This window comes from Pollachius pollachius, assembly GCF_949987615.1.
Source record: "Pollachius pollachius genome assembly, chromosome: 4".
In the NCBI taxonomy this organism is placed as follows: Eukaryota; Metazoa; Chordata; class Actinopteri; order Gadiformes; family Gadidae; genus Pollachius; species Pollachius pollachius.
The window spans coordinates 5,595,586-5,613,257 of NC_136937.1; the positions used below are offsets into that span (position 1 = coordinate 5,595,586).

At 49.0% G+C, this 17,672-nt stretch overlaps 1 protein-coding gene across 2 annotated transcripts; it reads left to right on the top strand.

Moving 5' to 3' along the window:
* Positions 1-5,210: 5,210 nt before the first annotated feature.
* slc38a2 (solute carrier family 38 member 2) lies at positions 5,211-17,646 on the top strand. Of its 2 annotated transcripts, none has more exons than XM_079735166.1 (16): positions 5,211-5,498; positions 6,780-6,899; positions 7,044-7,131; positions 7,278-7,393; positions 8,843-8,916; positions 9,196-9,288; positions 9,798-9,870; positions 10,511-10,593; positions 10,891-10,949; positions 11,329-11,490; positions 11,734-11,813; positions 12,004-12,104; positions 13,083-13,207; positions 13,490-13,634; positions 14,823-14,920; positions 15,278-17,646. In XM_079735166.1, the coding sequence occupies exons 2-16, from the start codon at positions 6,781-6,783 to the stop codon at positions 15,377-15,379; spliced, it is 1,518 nt and encodes a 505-aa protein (XP_079591292.1). In that variant the 5' UTR covers positions 5,211-5,498; position 6,780; the 3' UTR covers positions 15,380-17,646. The 2 variants fall into 2 exon arrangements, with proteins under 2 accessions (XP_079591292.1, XP_079591293.1); XM_079735167.1 differs by having other exon boundaries at positions 7,047-7,131.
* Positions 17,647-17,672: the final 26 nt, after the last annotated feature.

Below are 17,672 nucleotides of genomic sequence, written 5' to 3' on the forward strand. Positions count from 1 at the left end.
TGCCTGTTTTCTACCCGTCCGTGTGTCCGTCTTTCTCTCTGTCTGTCTGTCTCTCTGTCTCTCTGTCTGCCTGTGTGTATTCCAACTGTCCGTCTGTCCGTCCATCCGTCCGTCCGTCCGTCCGTCTGACCGTGGAGTCAGCGGGTTCAGGTCGATTGGCCAGGGGCCCCGTCTCGGGTGGAAAGTTTTTGGAGAGTGAGATGAGATGAGAGGGCCCCTCATCCCCTCCCTCCCACCACCCCGACCCGCCCCCCTCTCCCCTCCCATCCTAGGGCCCCTGAGCCCCCCCCCCCCCACACCCCCTCCAGGTCTCTGCTCCTACTACAAAGAATGTGGCGGCTAAAGCCGTTTCCCAGCAGTAAGAGGATTAGCGGGCGATGCTGCCCGCCAAGAGAAGCTAGCGCCGGACACGCCGCGGCTCAAATTAATAACTTCAGTAATCACACCAAAAAAGGGGTTGTAAATAAGCACCTACTCGGAGTTGCCCAGATCTCTGAGCCCTTCCGAGGTCGGGCAGAATCCTACCGGTGGGAAGGTGACCCTTGAACTCTCTGAGTCAGGGCGCATTCCATTAGCGGAGAGGACGGTCAAGCTTCTCTTGGCCAGACGGGCGCGGTCAACTGTCAGTCAGCTGACCGGTCTGTTGCTGTTTTGATAAAGCACGCTTATGATGCATCATGTTTAGGCACAGGGTATGGAAATGAACATACACATGTTCTGTATGCATTCTGCATTGTCGTATTTTCTTATTATGCTTGCATAATATAACATATGACAACAGCAAAATGCGTCATTTGTTGTCGACGTAGATGTGTACGTAATAGAGGCCATCTTTAAATGGTTTCTAACTTTACTGTCACATCAAAGGTTGCCCGTTGAAGCAGCAATTACTTTAATTCTAAGTAATTATTGTCTTATATATGTATGGGGTCTGACTCTAGTTGGAGAATATGTTATTGATATTCGTGTGTGTGTGTGTGTGTGTGTGTGCGTGCGCGCGCATGCTCGTGTGTGTGTGTTTCTGCGTTTGCGTGTGCGTATGTGTGTTTTGATGTCCACAGTGGAAGTTCACCCTCTGCCTGAGGTCTTTGTTTAGGAAAGTACTGTTTATGTAGCCGTGGCGACCCAATCACAACACTCACCTCCGATCAGGATCAGGGGACCTGTGTGTGTGTGTGTGTGTGTGTGTGGTGTGGGGGGGGGCGTGTTTGGTTTTCAGTCTGATGAATGTGCCTATGTCTCTAACATAGAATGTTTTGTATTCACACACCCGTGACCCAATGAGGTGGCAGGGGGAAAAGAACAACACTTGCGTCTACGCATGCATACACACACACACACGCACTAACACACACACACACACACACGGACACACACACACACTCAGACCCATAACCACACACACACAACCAGACAGACACACACACACACACACCGACACACACACTCACACTCACACACAGGGACACCCCAGACACACGCGCACGTACGCTGACACACCCTGTCTCTGACGTAAACGGAAAAACAACACACACACTTGTATTCCTCTTTATCGGCAAGCACACATGAAACGACACGGTCACCAAAGCCTGGAAAAGTGGGACTCATTACATGATTGATTAATAAATCAAAATTGAATCATTCACTTTAGTTTCTTCATTCATATGCATTCACATGTATTTCTCAATCACGCGTTCACATTCATTGATCCAAAGTATTCAATTAACCCAAATGAATGAACGAATCCACAAAACGTTCCGCAATCTGCATCCATCCCTATTCATGTGTGGATCCACATACATCCATTAATTCATTTGTTCAATTGCTCATCCATCCAAAGTCACTCATTCACAGGGTCAGGCTCTGGGTGGTGATCCAATCACAGCAGGAGGCTGTGCGGCAGCCGTTTAACAGATTAGGCGCTGAGAGCCACCCTCGCTTCCTACTACGACCATTCCTCTGCTGAGAAGACCAGCTGATCCGTCCCATGACTTCCATATACGTTTCCTCGCCCCCACGTTGAGTTCCCAGCATACTTTGTTGAGATCTTCCAGCCCTGTAACTCTGAGATGGAACCCTGACCCACTGGTAAATGATCCTATGTGATCCCTATGCTCCAGTCATTGGATTCTATGTATCGATTGTCCCTCGGTTAAGTGGCTTTGGATGAGGGAGACTGCTGAATGTGAAGATGAAGGCCAATGTAGGTGCCGGGCAATGGTCTTAATGAGTACAACAAGGCCCAATCTACGACCTCCAAAACAACATTGGCTTGCGTGTCGTGAATGTTGGAAAGGTTCAGCCGAGCAGGTTGTTTCCGACCGAAACTGAGTGAGGGGATTCTGTGATTAGCATCCTGCCTTTGATGGATCTTAAGTTCAGCCCGATCGCTTTGCTCTTTCCTTTTCAGGTCAATTTTCATTTCAGCTACTCAGCAGATCCAGGCCTCTACCCCTCCCTCTCTCTCTCCTTCATTCTCTCTCTCCCTCATTCTCTCCCTCCCTCCTTCTCTCTCTCCCCTCTCCCTCCATCTATCCGTCATTCACTCTCTCTCCCTCATTCTCTCCCTCCCTCCTTCTCTCTCTCCCCTCTCCCTCCATCTATCCGTCATTCACTCTCTCTCTCTCATTCTTGCACTCCAGCCCTCACACTCTCATCCCCTTTCCCTCTCCCCCTCTCTCCCCCTATCCCTCATCCTCTCTCCCCCTCACACTCTCTCCCCTTACCCCCCTCACTCTCTCCCCTTCTCCCCCTCCCGCCCTCTCTCACCCTCTCTCACCCCCTCTCCCCTTCTACCTCTGTACCCCCCCTCCCTCCGTCCCCCCCCCTCTCTCTCACTAGGCCGTACACAATGCACCCGCTCACCTTTCGCCTGGTTTCCCCCAGCAGCAGAACCTGTCTCTGGGTCCCATTGAGGCTCACCCCAGCCTTCAGGATTTCGCTAAGCAAGGGCTTTTTCTGAGTGGGCTGTGGTGGTGGGTGGGGTGGCGTGGGATCAGGGTTTGTTTGGTTCTGGTGAACCAGAGGAGTCGTGGTAATCGTAGATTCCCCCCCCCCCCCCCCCCCCCACCCTGTTCCAGGAACACTGGCAGGGGGGTACGGAGGGGGGAGGCGGGGATTGATATGGGTGAGCAGGTACAGGAGGAGGGGGGAGCACTGAGAGGGGGTGGGGGGGGAGGGGGTGAGAGAGGACTGAAGGGGTGAGGGAGGGGTGAGCAGGTAGAGGAGGTGAGGCAGTGAGGGAGGGGTGTCCCGGGCCGGGGGGGTCACCAGGGGAGAACAGCCTTAGCAACTGAACCCCCTCATAATGAGTGTGTGTGTGTGTGTGTGTGTGTGTGTGTGTGTGTGTGTGTGTGTGTGTGTGTGCGTGTGTGAGAGAGTATGTGTGTGTGCAATATTATTTAACAGAAGTTCACCTATAGACCTCAGGATACCCGTCAGTTTAATTACACACTCCTTCCACAGATATAGATATGTATTAAGATATATTTTAAGTTAACTTGGCGGATATAAATATATATGTAATATATATATATATATATATATATAAATAAAAAAACTTTGAAAAAGATAAGATAAGTGAGCAAAGATGTGGAGGCTTTGGTAGCGCGCGGCCCTCGTAGCCCCGTGTGTATCATGAAAACATAGTGAAAGCGTCATAACAAAACCACAGAGGCTTGCTCACTGTTTCCTGCTCATCATGGTTAAATGGATGGCGGGAGTTTGACAAAACAGGAAGTGAACGGGAAACAGGAAGTGAGGTGGAGCATTGCAACAAAGCAGCAGTTGTAGCTTCTTCTAAAAAAACAACGTTGGATTTGGAATTTGATTGTTTGTGAGGAAATCGTAGTCGAGGCCCAGATAAAACCTGTTTCATCTGGGTAAACCAAAAGATGCATTGTCATTGCAAGGTGACTTTGGACTACATCGTCGGTTCCCCATTGCTCAATGATTGATCTGTGAGCAGTTTCCCTGCACACACACACACACACAACATCAATGTTTTGGTGATTATCCCCTGTCCCCAGACCAGAAAGCCACGATATTATTTGCTGTACGAATATTCTCTGCGTTTATGTCGTTACATAAAGCTTGCTCCTAATTATTCCTTGCACTTTATTTCGGAGTTACGGTAATTTACGGGACGCGATCGCGATGCAGGAATGCGGCGGAAATTACCGCTGCTCGACATGCGACGCCAGCGCCATTAAGTAAACACAAGGTTTGTTTGTCCTCCCAGTTGTGAGATGGAAACCCAGAGCAGACCCTTGTGTTGAAGGCTACACGTACACGTTCCCCGGTGAGAGGGGGCTCCGGGACACATGAGAGGACCCGGGGTCGGTGTCCTCCCGGTATGATATAATAATGATACGATTTGATGGTGCGATTCTTGAGCCGGTGTCACATGACCGCGGGTTGGAGGCGGGGTGGGGGGAGGTCCGCTTTGATGCTCCGCTCACACGCTGATTCTCTGTGACAACCATGGTGTCTTTATCTCTGAGGTCCACCTGGATTATCAGGCCCGTAATGAACCGTGTTCCGCGGGCTTGTGACCTTACAAAGAGCCGCGAGACTCATACTCAGATGGCTCTCTCTATCTTTTTGAATTTGAATATTGAATCGATTTTTATATTTATGTAAAAGAAAAATACATAGGCAGTAGAGACGGTCATAGTATGGCATTACACGGATGAGGTGTGAATATGTGTTATGTGTTATTATATGTATATATTTCGCTTATATTAAGACCTCGGACGATGTATTAGACCAGTATTACTATTACTATGGCATGAAATGGATCCAATGTGAATAGGTGTTATTATAGTCCTGCAGAATGTTGTTTTACTTTACACATAACACATATATAACACATATTTAGTATTTATTTTAACTCAGCGCGTTAGTCTTCCACATATTCACAAAACCAAGCAGCATAACTCCATTCCACACGCCTATAATAACACACATTCACGCCTGATCGGTTTCCGTCACATCCGGGCGTTGCTTCGGGTCTGACGGGGGGGAAGTCTCCTGTTGGTATACAAAGAGTCACGAGGTCTATTCCAGACCCCCCCCCCCCCCCCCCCCCCCCCCCCCCCCTCTTTCTTCCGCCACCCTGATAAGCCCCGCCCTCCCTGGATGATGCAACGTTGACAGGCGGGCCCATAAAAGGTGGAGCTCACCCTTGCTCATTGAGCAGAACACCGTCAGACACTTCCCCCAAACATCTCCGGGAAACGGAGAATTAAATTAACCAAACCAAAGCGTCTCTTTCTTTGAGCTCAGTGGTTGAACTGGTTTCGTGTCACTAGCAGCGCCCAGTACAGGCCAGTATCAACAGTGTTTTATTTTTATAGTCATCCTCCTCAGAAGATCTCAAGGATCCGTTCGCTCAAAAGAAGACTCTGGGAACCGTTTTTTGTAGACTACGAATAAATCGTCCGGACGTAAAGCTTTTGTGTTTCCCAAAAAGGACATTACTGGCGTCCATCCTCAAGGTAAGACTCGTCTCTTACAGTTTACCGGTTACCGTCACACCGGCGAATGCATAGGCGCTCATCGCCCAGATATGAATGGACTCAGTCATCCCTCCTCTTATTATTCTGCTTCTGTCCCATAACGTGATTCCCAGTGTGTTTAATTTTTTTTAATGGTTTGTCAACACACCGTAGGCCACCCCCTGTGGTTCATTCAAACCGTGGGCCGGTAAATTGAGATAAATGATGCAATGATAAGAGCAGACTACAGGGTGTCAGGCAGAAGGCCCACTTCATTCATTTCATCATTCTTGTGAGAGGCTGAGATGTCTGAGGGGTGAGAGGGAATATTAATAATAATATTAGTAAAAATGCTGAATATCAGGCGCTTGATGGGTTAATTAAGTGTCAAGGCTGAGACACTTTAAATGGTCTTTCTACCGTCTCACCAGAATACCACAGGCGAGGCCTTATTACTTTATTACAATTCTAAGAAAAGGCCTTCACTGAAACACGGGGTTGGGGACTGCTATTCTCTCTAATGGTGTATTTAAAGCTCATCACCGGGCTCTGTTGGAACGGGACCGGCCGCTGCGCCAAACACTGCCATGCCCATATTAAGAACATGAAGAGCACGTGCCTATTGTTTCTATCGGAACCAGCGGTGGAGATAATGTCATTAAACCTGACCGCTCCTCCGAGACGCACCTGTTACGCATGGCCCGCGGTTCCCCGCAATGATGAAGCCCAGAAACGGCATAACGGACAAAAGGTTCTAAGTGTGGAAGGTGTTTCTTTTAGAAAAAGCCCGCGCCTGACAGTCTCACTCATTGCCATCGTTTAAAAATAAAACACCTCGTATTATAAACCCCCTTAGAGATGCTAAGCCTGTTTGCTAAAACTAGTTTTGAATGAAATGACGTTGTTATAAACGTTGTTAGTGAGAAGAAGGTTCCAGAACCGCTGGGTCTAATGCGGCTTTTCGGCCGCTCGCTGGTGATGAGATCTAGACCTAGACGCCGGTCTGGTATTTTTCCACTGGCTCCCCCCCTCCCCCCTCCCTCCCGAACGGGTCACGTGGTCCAAATTCGACTCGTTCTGCGGCGCGCGCTCCCCTCTCTATTGATTATTTAAAGGAGGGGCGCGCGCGGTGTGACAAGACGCGCATACATACACACACGCACGCACATACACATACGCACGTCTGCGTGCGTTTGTGTGTGTTTATATGGGCCCCTGATGCTTGACGCATACCAGACTCGGACCCGTGTTAATGCGGCTGTGTTTACCTCGCGTGTACAGAATGAAACAACCCGCCACCAAGACGGAGATGAGCCGCTTCAACATCTCCCAGGGAGAGGACAGCAGCGGCAGCTCCAACGAGTTCAGCTACCCGGACGGCCAGAAGGTCCCCATTGACGGGTAAACACTCGTTAATATAATACATGTTAATAATGTATGAGGTTTAATGAGTCATGGTGCCGTCAGTGCCCCTCATACTGTACATGATGAGGATGAGGGTGATGATGGTGATGATGATGATGATGTTGGTGTTCTGTCCGACAGCAGCAGCTACACGGCCAATGATGACGCAGAGAACCAGAACTTTCTCCCCGACAACAACCTGGGCAAGAAGAAATATGAGACAGAATACGTAAGGAAAAGAAACGTTACATCTGAATTATTACGGAATTAAACACATTTCAGTGTGTTGTACATATATTCCCGTTTATCCCAACAACAAAAAAACATTGTGTTCATAAATACGACGACATTCATCTGAATTCTCTTCACCTTTAGCACCAAGGAAACGCGTCGTTTGGGATGTCGGTGTTTAACTTGGGCAACGCCATCATGGGCAGCGGAATCCTGGGCCTGTCCTACGCCATGGCCAACACCGGCATCGCCCTCTTCGTGTGAGTGTCCCGCCAAAGTGCCGCCGAAACGCTCAGTGTGTGTGAGTGCGTGTGTGTGTGTGTGCGCGAGTGAGTGTGTGTTCGTGAGTACGTGCGTGTGCACATGCGCGTGTGTGAGTACATGCGTGTGCACGTGCGCGTGTCTCCCGGGTCAGATGCTAGTCCACTCAAGGTCTAAATTGTCTGACGCTGCTCTGGCAGAGAGCCGGTGAACACCGCGTCCCCCCCGGCCCTCTGGGTGAGGTCACAGACCGGTGGACGGGGGGGTCAGAGGCGTCCGGACTCTGCAGGGTCACCAGCGGTCAGTCCTGAATCAAAGATCATCACTTCCTCGCCTCTTGCCACAGAACACAGATCAGAGGAATTCACTGGAAAGGCCACTCCCAAACGTCAAAGTCTTTTAGGGTGTGCTCATGCACACTGGTTAGATAAAAGGGCCCAACGGGTGTGTGTGTGTGTGTGTGTGTGTGTGTGTGTGTGTGTGTGTGTTTGCCAACCTTAGCGTTTAGTGGAGATAGGGTGGGGTTTATCATAGCCAGCGGGCCGCAAAACCCTCCCACTGGGCAATGGCAGGGTACCCCCTCTCTCTCTCTCTTTCGCTCGCTCGCTCGCTCGCTCGCTGCAGCTTTTTGGTTAAAAGAGTTCCGTCTTGGGCGGGGGTGGTGGGGGGTGGTGATGTGCGATCTGTGGTCTGTAGGATTAGAATGGAGGTTTACGGCTTGTGTCATCAAAAACCTCTCTTGCTCTCTCTCGCTCTCTATCTCTCTCTCTCTGTCTCTCTCTCTCCCCCTCTCTCTAGGCCCTCACACTCTATCTCTCTGTCTCTCTCTCTGCCCCTCTCTCTCTCTCTAGGCCCTCACACTCTATCTCTCTATCTCTCTTTGCAAGCCACTTGGCGCTAGTAAACACTTGACGTGGCGGTGCTCAAACAAGCCCTTTATTAAACAGGTTATCTCACGGCTGTTTGACTCTGCGTTGATTCAGTAGCAAGGGAGGCTGATAAAGTTATTAGAGGATTATGCTAACGGCCGCAGACATCGGGAACGGACCTGCGATCCTTCCTGCCGTGAGCGCTCACGTCCAAAAGAGAGAGTTCGGACCCTTAGTTTTCCGATGGAAGGTTTAAATCTGAGCAGTTTAGGGATGAAGTAGATGGGACTGTGTGATTGTGAATGTAATAACTCTCATGTGACCTGTGCGGTTGTGAATGTAATAACTCTCATGTGACCTGTGCGGTTGTGAATGTAATAACTCTCATGTGAAATGCTTGTGACCTCTATATAACATCTACTGGTCGAGTCATTTTGTGACTCATCTAGAGCTCGGGCCACGCGGGTTACCCTTCCTCATGGACTACTCGGTGGCACTACAGGACCTGCTCCTGGGACAGTTGTGGTGTTGTTAGCGTTAGCTAAGGGCTAACGTTCCCTTCCTTTTTGGGCTCCACAGGATCCTGCTGGTAGCGGTGGCCATCTTCTCCCTGTACTCTGTTCACCTGCTGCTGAAGACCGCCAACGAAGGAGGTAAGGCCGTCACCATGGAAACAACCGATCCTTAAAATCTATTGGTCTCCCCACCCCCTCCCCAGGGAGCGGGCCGGCGACATTGAGCGAGAGAGTACAGCGTACTGCAAGATGATGATTTTATTCGTGTATTCTTTCGGGTCTAGTATTTGACAGACGGTTTAAAGTGAGGGTTCGGGAGGGGGGGGGTTGTATGAAGGTATCAGAGAGGGCAGCTTTCAAAGCTCCAGCAGCGACTGCTTGACACACACCGACGGCTCTCTCCGCTCCTCCACACAGGCTCCCTGGTGTATGAACAGCTGGGCTACAAGGCCTTCGGCATGCCCGGTAAACTGGCAGCCTCCTGCTCCATCACCATGCAGAACATCGGAGGTAAGGGCACATGGCCGCCGGGTCTAGCAGGGCGGGAATAACACTGTTTCATAGTCGTAGTTAGGAGAACCAAAATAGGCCTTACTGTGGAGCGTACTAGGACTTCAGCTGCTCTGGAGACTGCTACTTTTGAGCGTACTAAGGAGGTGTTTGCATTCATAAGGAAACCTGCTTTGCTAGTATGTATCCCTGTTGGCCTGGTTCAACACAATGGTGCCCTGTCCGAGTGTGGAAACGTTGACTAAATAGGGGAAAATACGACGTTTCCGTCATGGTCCAGAATAACTATTTCCGGGCAACAAGCTTCCAGTCAGGACTTGAGTCATTTGGCAAGTGTTTTTTCTGGGAATAACACTGGTGTGCGAGCCAAATATCTGTGTGCTCTGCTATGTGTGTGTATGTGGTGTGTGTGTGTGTGTGTGTGTGTGTGTGCTGGTCGGAGGTTTGGTCTGTAGTGTACCGTTACTCTACTGAGGACTGAGCTAACTGCTGTTCTCTCCCCCTTGCAGCCATGTCCAGCTACCTTTATATCGTGAAATACGAGCTTCCCCTCGTCATCGAATCCTTTGTGGGGAACAATGGGTAAGTGTGTGTGTGTGTGTGTGTGTCAATGTTGGTTAGTGCGCTCGACGGGGAAGTGATGTACATCAGATAAAATGGCTGATGGTTGTTGTTTTTTTTTCAAGTGCCAGGGGTGAGAGAGAGAGAGAGAGAGAGAGAGAGAGAGAGAGAGAGAGAGAGAGAGAGAGAGAGAGAGAGAGAGAGAGAGAGAGAGAGAGAGAGAGAGAGAGAGAGAGAGAGAGAGAGAGAGAGAGAGAGAGAGAGAGAGAGAGAGAGAGAGAGAGAGAGAGAGAAATAGGGAGAAGAGAGAGAGTCTTTGAGAAGCTTCTGGTTCCACCTGGATACGGGCACAGGGACCTCACTCTCCTCATCAAACATTGATGGGAGTCTCCTGCCCGGCCTCTCTCTCCTCAGTGCCTGCCTGTAGTTTTCCTGTCTCCTGGCTCTTCCTGTGCACGCTGCAGTCTCCATGCAGACGTGTGCGTTCAATAGCTCCAGTCCAGATGTGGGCTAGCCCGGCACGTTAAGGCGAGGCAGTCTTAACGAGTCGCGGCAGGAGGCCTCACAAAGGGAACTCTGTGTGCTCTGTTGTAAAACAGTGTCATTAGGAGTGTGTGTCTGTGTGTGTGTGTAGCTAACGTGCTTTCCCGTTGCGTTACAGAGAATGGTACCTGAACGGAGACTACCTGGTGATCATCGTGTCTATGGTCATCATCCTGCCCCTCTCACTGCTCAGGAACCTGGGTAAGTGTGTGTGCGTGTGCGTGTGCGTGCGTGCGTGCGTGCGTGCGTGCGCGTGTTTGTTCCTTGATGTGAAAGGTGTTGAAACAGTTGGTTGACACACAAAAAAGAGATAAGAACTAAAGATTTTGCAATTCAAGTGCTTCCTGCATGCAGGGAAACAAGAAATACAAACGTAGTACACACACACACACACGCACACTGTCCCCATTGTCGTTAAGTACAGTGCCTCAGTGCCTCGTTCCAAGATTAAACGCAATTAAAAAACGGTATGCACTCTCATGTTTCCCCCCCTCCCAGGTTACCTTGGCTACACGAGTGGTTTCTCCCTGCTCTGCATGGTCTTCTTCCTAATTGTGGTGAGTAGACCCCCCCCCCCCCCCCCCCCCAACCCCAACCCACCCACCCACACCACCACCGGTCTGCCTGTTGTCATGGTAACCGGGCTGGCATGCGTTTGATGGGTTTCAGGTTTTTCTTGCACAACTTCCTTAAAAGCCCGAGTGAGGGACGGACAGGTTTCACGGACTGAAACAAGATGGTTCATGAATACAAAATGGCAGGGAAACCGCATGTCACGCAGTAACTGCCAACGATTGCGAACAAAGAATGCATAAGGCGTCCAATAACGCCTACAAGCCTTGATTCGTGATTCATGATATGAATCAACTGTAACCGGAAATTTTAATGTAATTTATGAATATAATTAAAATGGTACACCAACATCTTTCTGCACAGGTGATGTACAAGAAGACTCAGCTGTCTTGTCCTCTGCACTTCAACGTCGAGAACGCCACGGTAACGGCCATGCTCAACAGCACGCTGGCACTCATCAACGAGTCGGCGGTGGACTACAGCGAGGACGTCTGCACTCCCAAATACTTTGTCTTCAACTCCCAGGTGAGTGTCCTCACAAAATGGTACGCATTGGAGTGTTTGTGTCCGATGAACGTCCCCACAATGGGGGAAACATTGGAGTGTCTGTGTATGTGTTGTCAGGTGAACGTCCCCACAAAGTGGGAAACATAAGAGTGTGTGTGTTGTAAGGTGAACGTCCCCACAAAGTAGGACATGTGTGTTGTGGGGACATTTAAATAAGGTGGGGTTTGTTGAGTCTGACCACCGTGGGTTCTTGTGTTTCAGACCGTCTACGCTGTTCCTATCCTCACCTTTGCCTTCGTCTGCCACCCTGCCATCCTCCCCATGTACGAGGAGCTCAAGGAGTAAGTGCTGCACACACACACACACACACACACACACACACACACACACACAGAGGGGGAGAGGGGGGTTGTACTGTGTGTTTCATTGGCTCGATGGGAAGACCTTGGCGGAACTGGAGGACCAAGAGGGACATAGGGCTGTATCGGTGTTGTGTCTAATAATATCACCTTCCCTCCCTCCCCTGTCCAGCCGGTCCCGCAAGAAGATGCAGGGCGTGGCCAACGTGTCATTCCTGGCCATGTTCATCATGTATCTGCTGGCCGCTCTGTTCGGATATCTGACCTTCAATGGTGAGTATCCCCCCACCCATCCCCCCTTAATCTGTGTGTGTGTGTGTGTGTGTGTGTGTGTGTGTATATATGTGCACAGGTAATATTATCATATTTAATATATATTATCGTAATAATATTATTATATTTTAGATGTCATGATTCTTCGCCGGCTTCTGGTTTTTGGCGAGTATGCAGGGGGCGTAGCAGCAGAGTTTTGAAATCTTTTCAGAGCAAAGTCACGTAGAAAAAATGTACTGGCAACACGGGAGTACGGTTGGAATGTAGCCCGACTCGAATATCAATATTGAAAATCGCTACGAGTTGCTGACCTGGTGGAACCGACAGTGTCACAACCTGGCTTGGGAAAAAACGAACAAATGGTCGTTGCCCATGCAAACAGGCACTCATCCAGTTCAGACCGGTGTTGGAGATCCTGAGAGAACCGGTCTGCAGGTGCAGCTGCCCCACCCCCAAGTGTCCCTCTTCGTACGCGGGCTCCGACCGTTTCCCAGAAACACCCAGATAGCATAGCGTGGAGATAACACAGAGGGGCATGTTGATTCAAAACAAACCGGTTTTATAACCACTCACATGTGATCGTTGGCGATCACATGTTAAGTGTTGGTTGTTAGGTGTTAAACAATTTGAGGGCTTTTGACCAGAGAAGGCGCTGTTTCCACCGCCGGGTGGCAAGTTCCATCTAAGAGGGGTTTTACATTAACTATTAGGGCATCTAGCGCTTTTATTTAACACACCGACAGTGGTGTCCACCATGCAAGGCGACAACAAGCTGGACGGGAGCAGTTAGGCTGAGGGTGTCTTGCTCAGGGACACCTCGACACTAGCAGGAGCCAGGGATCAAACTAGCGACCTTCCGGTCACCAGCCGACCCGAGCTAAGCCCACCCCCCTTGTGTCTGGTGGCATTTGAGCGCCGTGCTGTCCATCGGGTGAGGCACTGCGTCTGTAATGACACCTCTGCTCTCTCTGCCCTCAGTGCACGTTGAGCCTGAGCTGCTGCACACCTATTCCAAGGTGTACAAGAACGACCTGATCCTGCTCATCGTACGCCTGGCCGTGCTGACCGCAGTCACTCTCACCGTGCCCGTGGTGCTGTTCCCCGTAAGTCACACTCTCACACACACACACACACACACACACAGACGCACACATACACAAACACACAGAAATAGAAACACAGTAGTAATTCCTTATGTCCTCCTGATTCCGTCCGCCAGGGGAGCAGTTGATCACTTCACATTAAGACAACTGTAGTTTACAGTCTACTGCTAGTAGTCTTAACTGTCCGAATTCCACTAATCGGATCACAGACCATTCAGAATGTGTTGATGAAGGAGGTCAAAGGTCACATTCCCCTCTCTCTCTCTCTCTCTCTCTCTGTAGATCCGTACCTCAGTCAACCAGCTGCTGTGTGCGTCCAAGGAGTTCAGCTGGGTTCGCCACATCATCATCACCGTGTTCCTTCTGGCCAGCACCAACCTGCTGGTCATCTTCGTGCCCACCATCAAGGACATCTTCGGCTTCATCGGTGAGCCGTGTGTGTGTGTGTGTGTGTGTGTGTGTGTGTGTGTGTGTGTGTGTGTGTGTGTGTGTGTGTGTGTGTGTGTGTGTGTGTGTGTGTGTGTGTGTGTGTGTGTGTGTGTGTGTGTGTGTGTTAAGGAACCAAAGACGTCATTAGAAATGTGCAGATGGATGTGTTTTTGTAAGCGCGTGTTCATCAGTGTGTATGTGTAGTAGGGCTGTAACGATATGCGTATCGAAACCGAAATCGCGACACTCAAAGCCACGAACCTGTCTTGCGGTGCGACACGCCCTTTCTAACTCCCATTATCCTCGAGTCCAGATCCAGCCATGTGATATGAGCTGTTAGTGCCAGGGTTGTCCGTTGTCCGGTAATAGAAAAATGTAATGTCAGACAAAATTGTATCTCTCTGGTCAAATTGTCCGATGGAAATTTGCTAATAATCTGTCTAAATAATAGTCTGCTGACACCGCTCCTCTTATCGATTCCGTAAGTCTGCGACGAGATGCCCTCACTGTGATGACAGCACTCCGTGGCTGCAGAGGATTGCATTTCTCCACAGCCTGCGAAGTCCTCATATGCAATATGAACGACATTTATCCAGAGTGGGCCAAGCGCGCAAAAATAGCCTGTGTGATCCCTGTCTCTAGTGTTTTGTGTGCTTTGACCGGCAGTTGGTCTGCTTATAGGTCGGAATGAAGCGGCCACCGATTATTGACAGGCTGGGTACTTTAGTCTACCGGACTCGTTTGTTTCTTCACTAGACACACACACACACGCTACCGCTCACTCTCCTCGCTCGTCAACTCACTCGTTGACGTCGCTCACAGACACACACACTGCCATTCTCGCGCACACATATACGCCACTCGTAACACTATGCCTCGTTATTGCGAATCAGACGTTCATGTTTTTTCCCATCTATTTGAAAGTTAGGCTATTAAACATGTTGCATTCTATGTGTGTGTTCATTAGCGTGTGTTCTTAAGTGTGTGTTCTGTAGCATGTGTGTGAGAGAGCCTTTTGAAACATGTGCACAATACTGACGCATGCAGTCCTCATGTGTGCGTAGGTGTGTCTGCATGTGTGCGTATGTGTGTCTGCATGTGTGCGTATGTGTGCGTTGGACGTCTTCGCTGTTGCGTACGTGTCAGCGCGTGATGGTGTGCCTTAACCGCTGTCGTCTGCCCTCAGGTGCCTCGGCCGCAGCCATGCTGATCTTCATCCTGCCGTCGGCGTTCTACATCAAGCTGGTCAAGAAGGAGTCCATGAAATCTGTGCAGAAGATCGGGGTATGTTCAAGAGCCCCCGGAACGCAGAGCACTTCCATGGTTGACGTCAGGCCTGAATGTGACGTTGCTCCAGATCTTCGTAGCCGTAGATTAAAGTCGCAAAGATCTGGTTAATCTTCTGGGGAACCTATGTTTGAATCAGAGATTTAACATTTCGTTATAGAGATTTAAATGACTGACTGAAATCAAATCGATGGAGACCTTCGAGATTTCCTCTTTATAATGTTGGTCATTTGCCATCTGGGAGAGCAATTATTTTAATTTGTATAAATGGATTTATAATGCATGCATGTCATGTGATGGTAAAGACGGGTGGGACAAAGGCTCATCCCTCGCCCTCTCCGTGTCTCTCCCCAGGCCACCATCTTCCTCATCTGTGGGATCCTGGTCATGTTCAGCACCCTGACCCTCATCGTCCACGACTGGACCTCGACCAGCAACACTGACGGCAAGCACTAGTCCGCCTGCGCCCACCAGCCCCGCCACCGGGGGCAGCAGAGCATCACTCGCTCAGCTCCTACAACACCCTGACCCCTGGGGCGAAGACCACGCCATTTCACCAGAATGTAACTGAACTGTGTACAGTATGTGGTGTTAGACCGCAAAGAACGGATTTTACCTTTTAACTTTTTTTTTTTTTCATGTTTCGCTCGTTTGTTTCAATTGTTTGTTTTTCGTCTTTTTTTTTTTAGGGCTGCACCGATTGAATTTGGGTACCTGCCGGTACCGAGTACCGATACTTAATGTTACGATGACAGTTTAAAGAGACAGTCAACTCACTGTTTCAGTTGAAATTCGAACACTGAGATTTAAAAAAATTATGAAATGGCATCATATAACATATATGGGTCGGCTTAGCTCAGGAGGTAGAGCAGTTGTCTTGTAACCGAAAGGTTGCTAAACGGTTCTGGGTACACTGGCTCTGTAACGTTACGTCACGATACGTAAAGTGGTACCTGGTGGTTGTATCGGAGGAGTTTTCTGAGTACGAGTGCCTGAGCACAGTATCGCTCCGAGTTCTGGTATCGGTGCATCCCTCGTTTTTTTAATGTTGTCGTTTCGCTAACCGCAATTTCTATTTTTTTATTTTACAAGTATTTACGGCTAAATTCAGCAAAGAAATGCGACAAAAAAACATCATCTGAAGGTGCCTCAAACAGGGATGCATGGCAGTTGAGATATTCAGACGATATTCAGGTACTGTATTGTGTGTGTGACCGTGACCTGCTGCCTGCATCCTCAAAACCCAAAGCAAACTCGTCTCTGGAATCTGACTCGGATTATCCTTGAACACATAAATTACCCCCACGACAAACTACAGCTCCTTCCAACTGCGTTTTTCGTTATTTTTTGTACGTTTGTGTACTATTTGATCGTTTATTCAGTTTTTTACTTTGCCAAAAGATGCATTTGAAAAACTTTGTTATTGTATATTGAAAAGCACTTGTGAACAAACAGAAAGTCTGGGTCCGTTCTGATGGTTCTGGCCTGCTGCACCACCTATCAGTATTTGGTACAAGTGGCATAACTTTGGTACCGGTTTGATTTCTGGCTTCACCTGTAAAACCTCTCGTGTTAAAGTCGACAACTCCTGCCTTGTCGAAGCCCTGGTGGGGGCAGTATGGGTATCTCCCACCAGAGGGCGCCAGTGTTTTCAGAACTGTATTTAACGTTACTCTTTATAACCGACTCGATCTTATTTGGGGAGAATGTGTACTCACACCCAAGACACTACTGCTTACGGGCTCGGACAACCTCCCAGCCCTGCCTCTACCCAGAGGCCGTGTTTGCTGCACCAGAGAGTTATCTGAATCGGACCACATGCAGTGGTTATAACGTACCTGTATTGTTTTTACGTTTTAAACACTTGGGGTCTACTACCCCAACTAGCAAGGCTGCACATGACCACACATTGTGTCAACTGTTACAAAAACCTGCTCGCATCGCAACGCTTAGGGGAGTGCTGGTCATGGTTAGGAGTCGGTCTCCCCCCAGCCCCCACGCCATTTTTTTTTATTTTTTATTCGTGCGGTTGTACCGGTTCGTGCTTTTTAAACCGGTCATTTTCGTTCGAGCTGGAGACTTTGTTGTCTGCGCTCCTCACGTCCGTCACTACTTCTGTCGGTACACTGGGCTTCCAACGCTATCGGACCATCCAAACCGTTATCACTCACCGACTATTTATGGAAGTTTAAATCAATGTAATTTAATCTATTTTACTATATTTATATAATATTGTATGTATATATGTACATATATTGAGTTCAACTGTATATACGCTTTTTGTTTTTACCTTATTTTTTTTGTTTTTATTTTTTGCTATTATCGCAGTTTAACACGTTGGAGTCCCAAAGTCAAAAAAAAACCATCAAGCTGATGAATTTTAGTCCTGTTGATTTTTACCGTTGAAGAAGCCTTAGGGTTTCGGGTACCGTTGACCGAGTCGTCCCACTGTGTTGATTATGTGACCCCCTCTCCCACTACCATGTTGTTAATGTCGACCTCAGCAAACACGGCCGAGTTTTAAGCCCCCGATTGAAACACAAGACCTGTGGTGTAAAAACAGCACGCCGTTTGTGACCTGATGACCACGTGGGCCGCGCTGAGCAGCAGGAAGAGGAGGATGATGTTGAGGAGGAAGGGCCCACTGTGTTACACTCTTGTTTCAATGAAACGTTATGTATATCCTGTAATTATTGTCCTATTAAAAATCAAAGATAATCTTAGATCCCGGCTCTCTGGCTCATTGTGA

Coding starts and splice junctions, on each gene's coding strand:
- slc38a2 (XM_079735166.1), top strand. CDS start 6,781: ATGAAACAACCCGCCACCAAGACGGAGATGAGCCGCTTCAACATCTCC. Junction 10,950..11,328: donor TGGTCTTCTTCCTAATTGTG/GTGAGTAGACCC, acceptor CTTTCTGCACAG/GTGATGTACAAGAAGACTCA. Junction 14,921..15,277: donor AATCTGTGCAGAAGATCGGG/GTATGTTCAAGA, acceptor GTCTCTCCCCAG/GCCACCATCTTCCTCATCTG.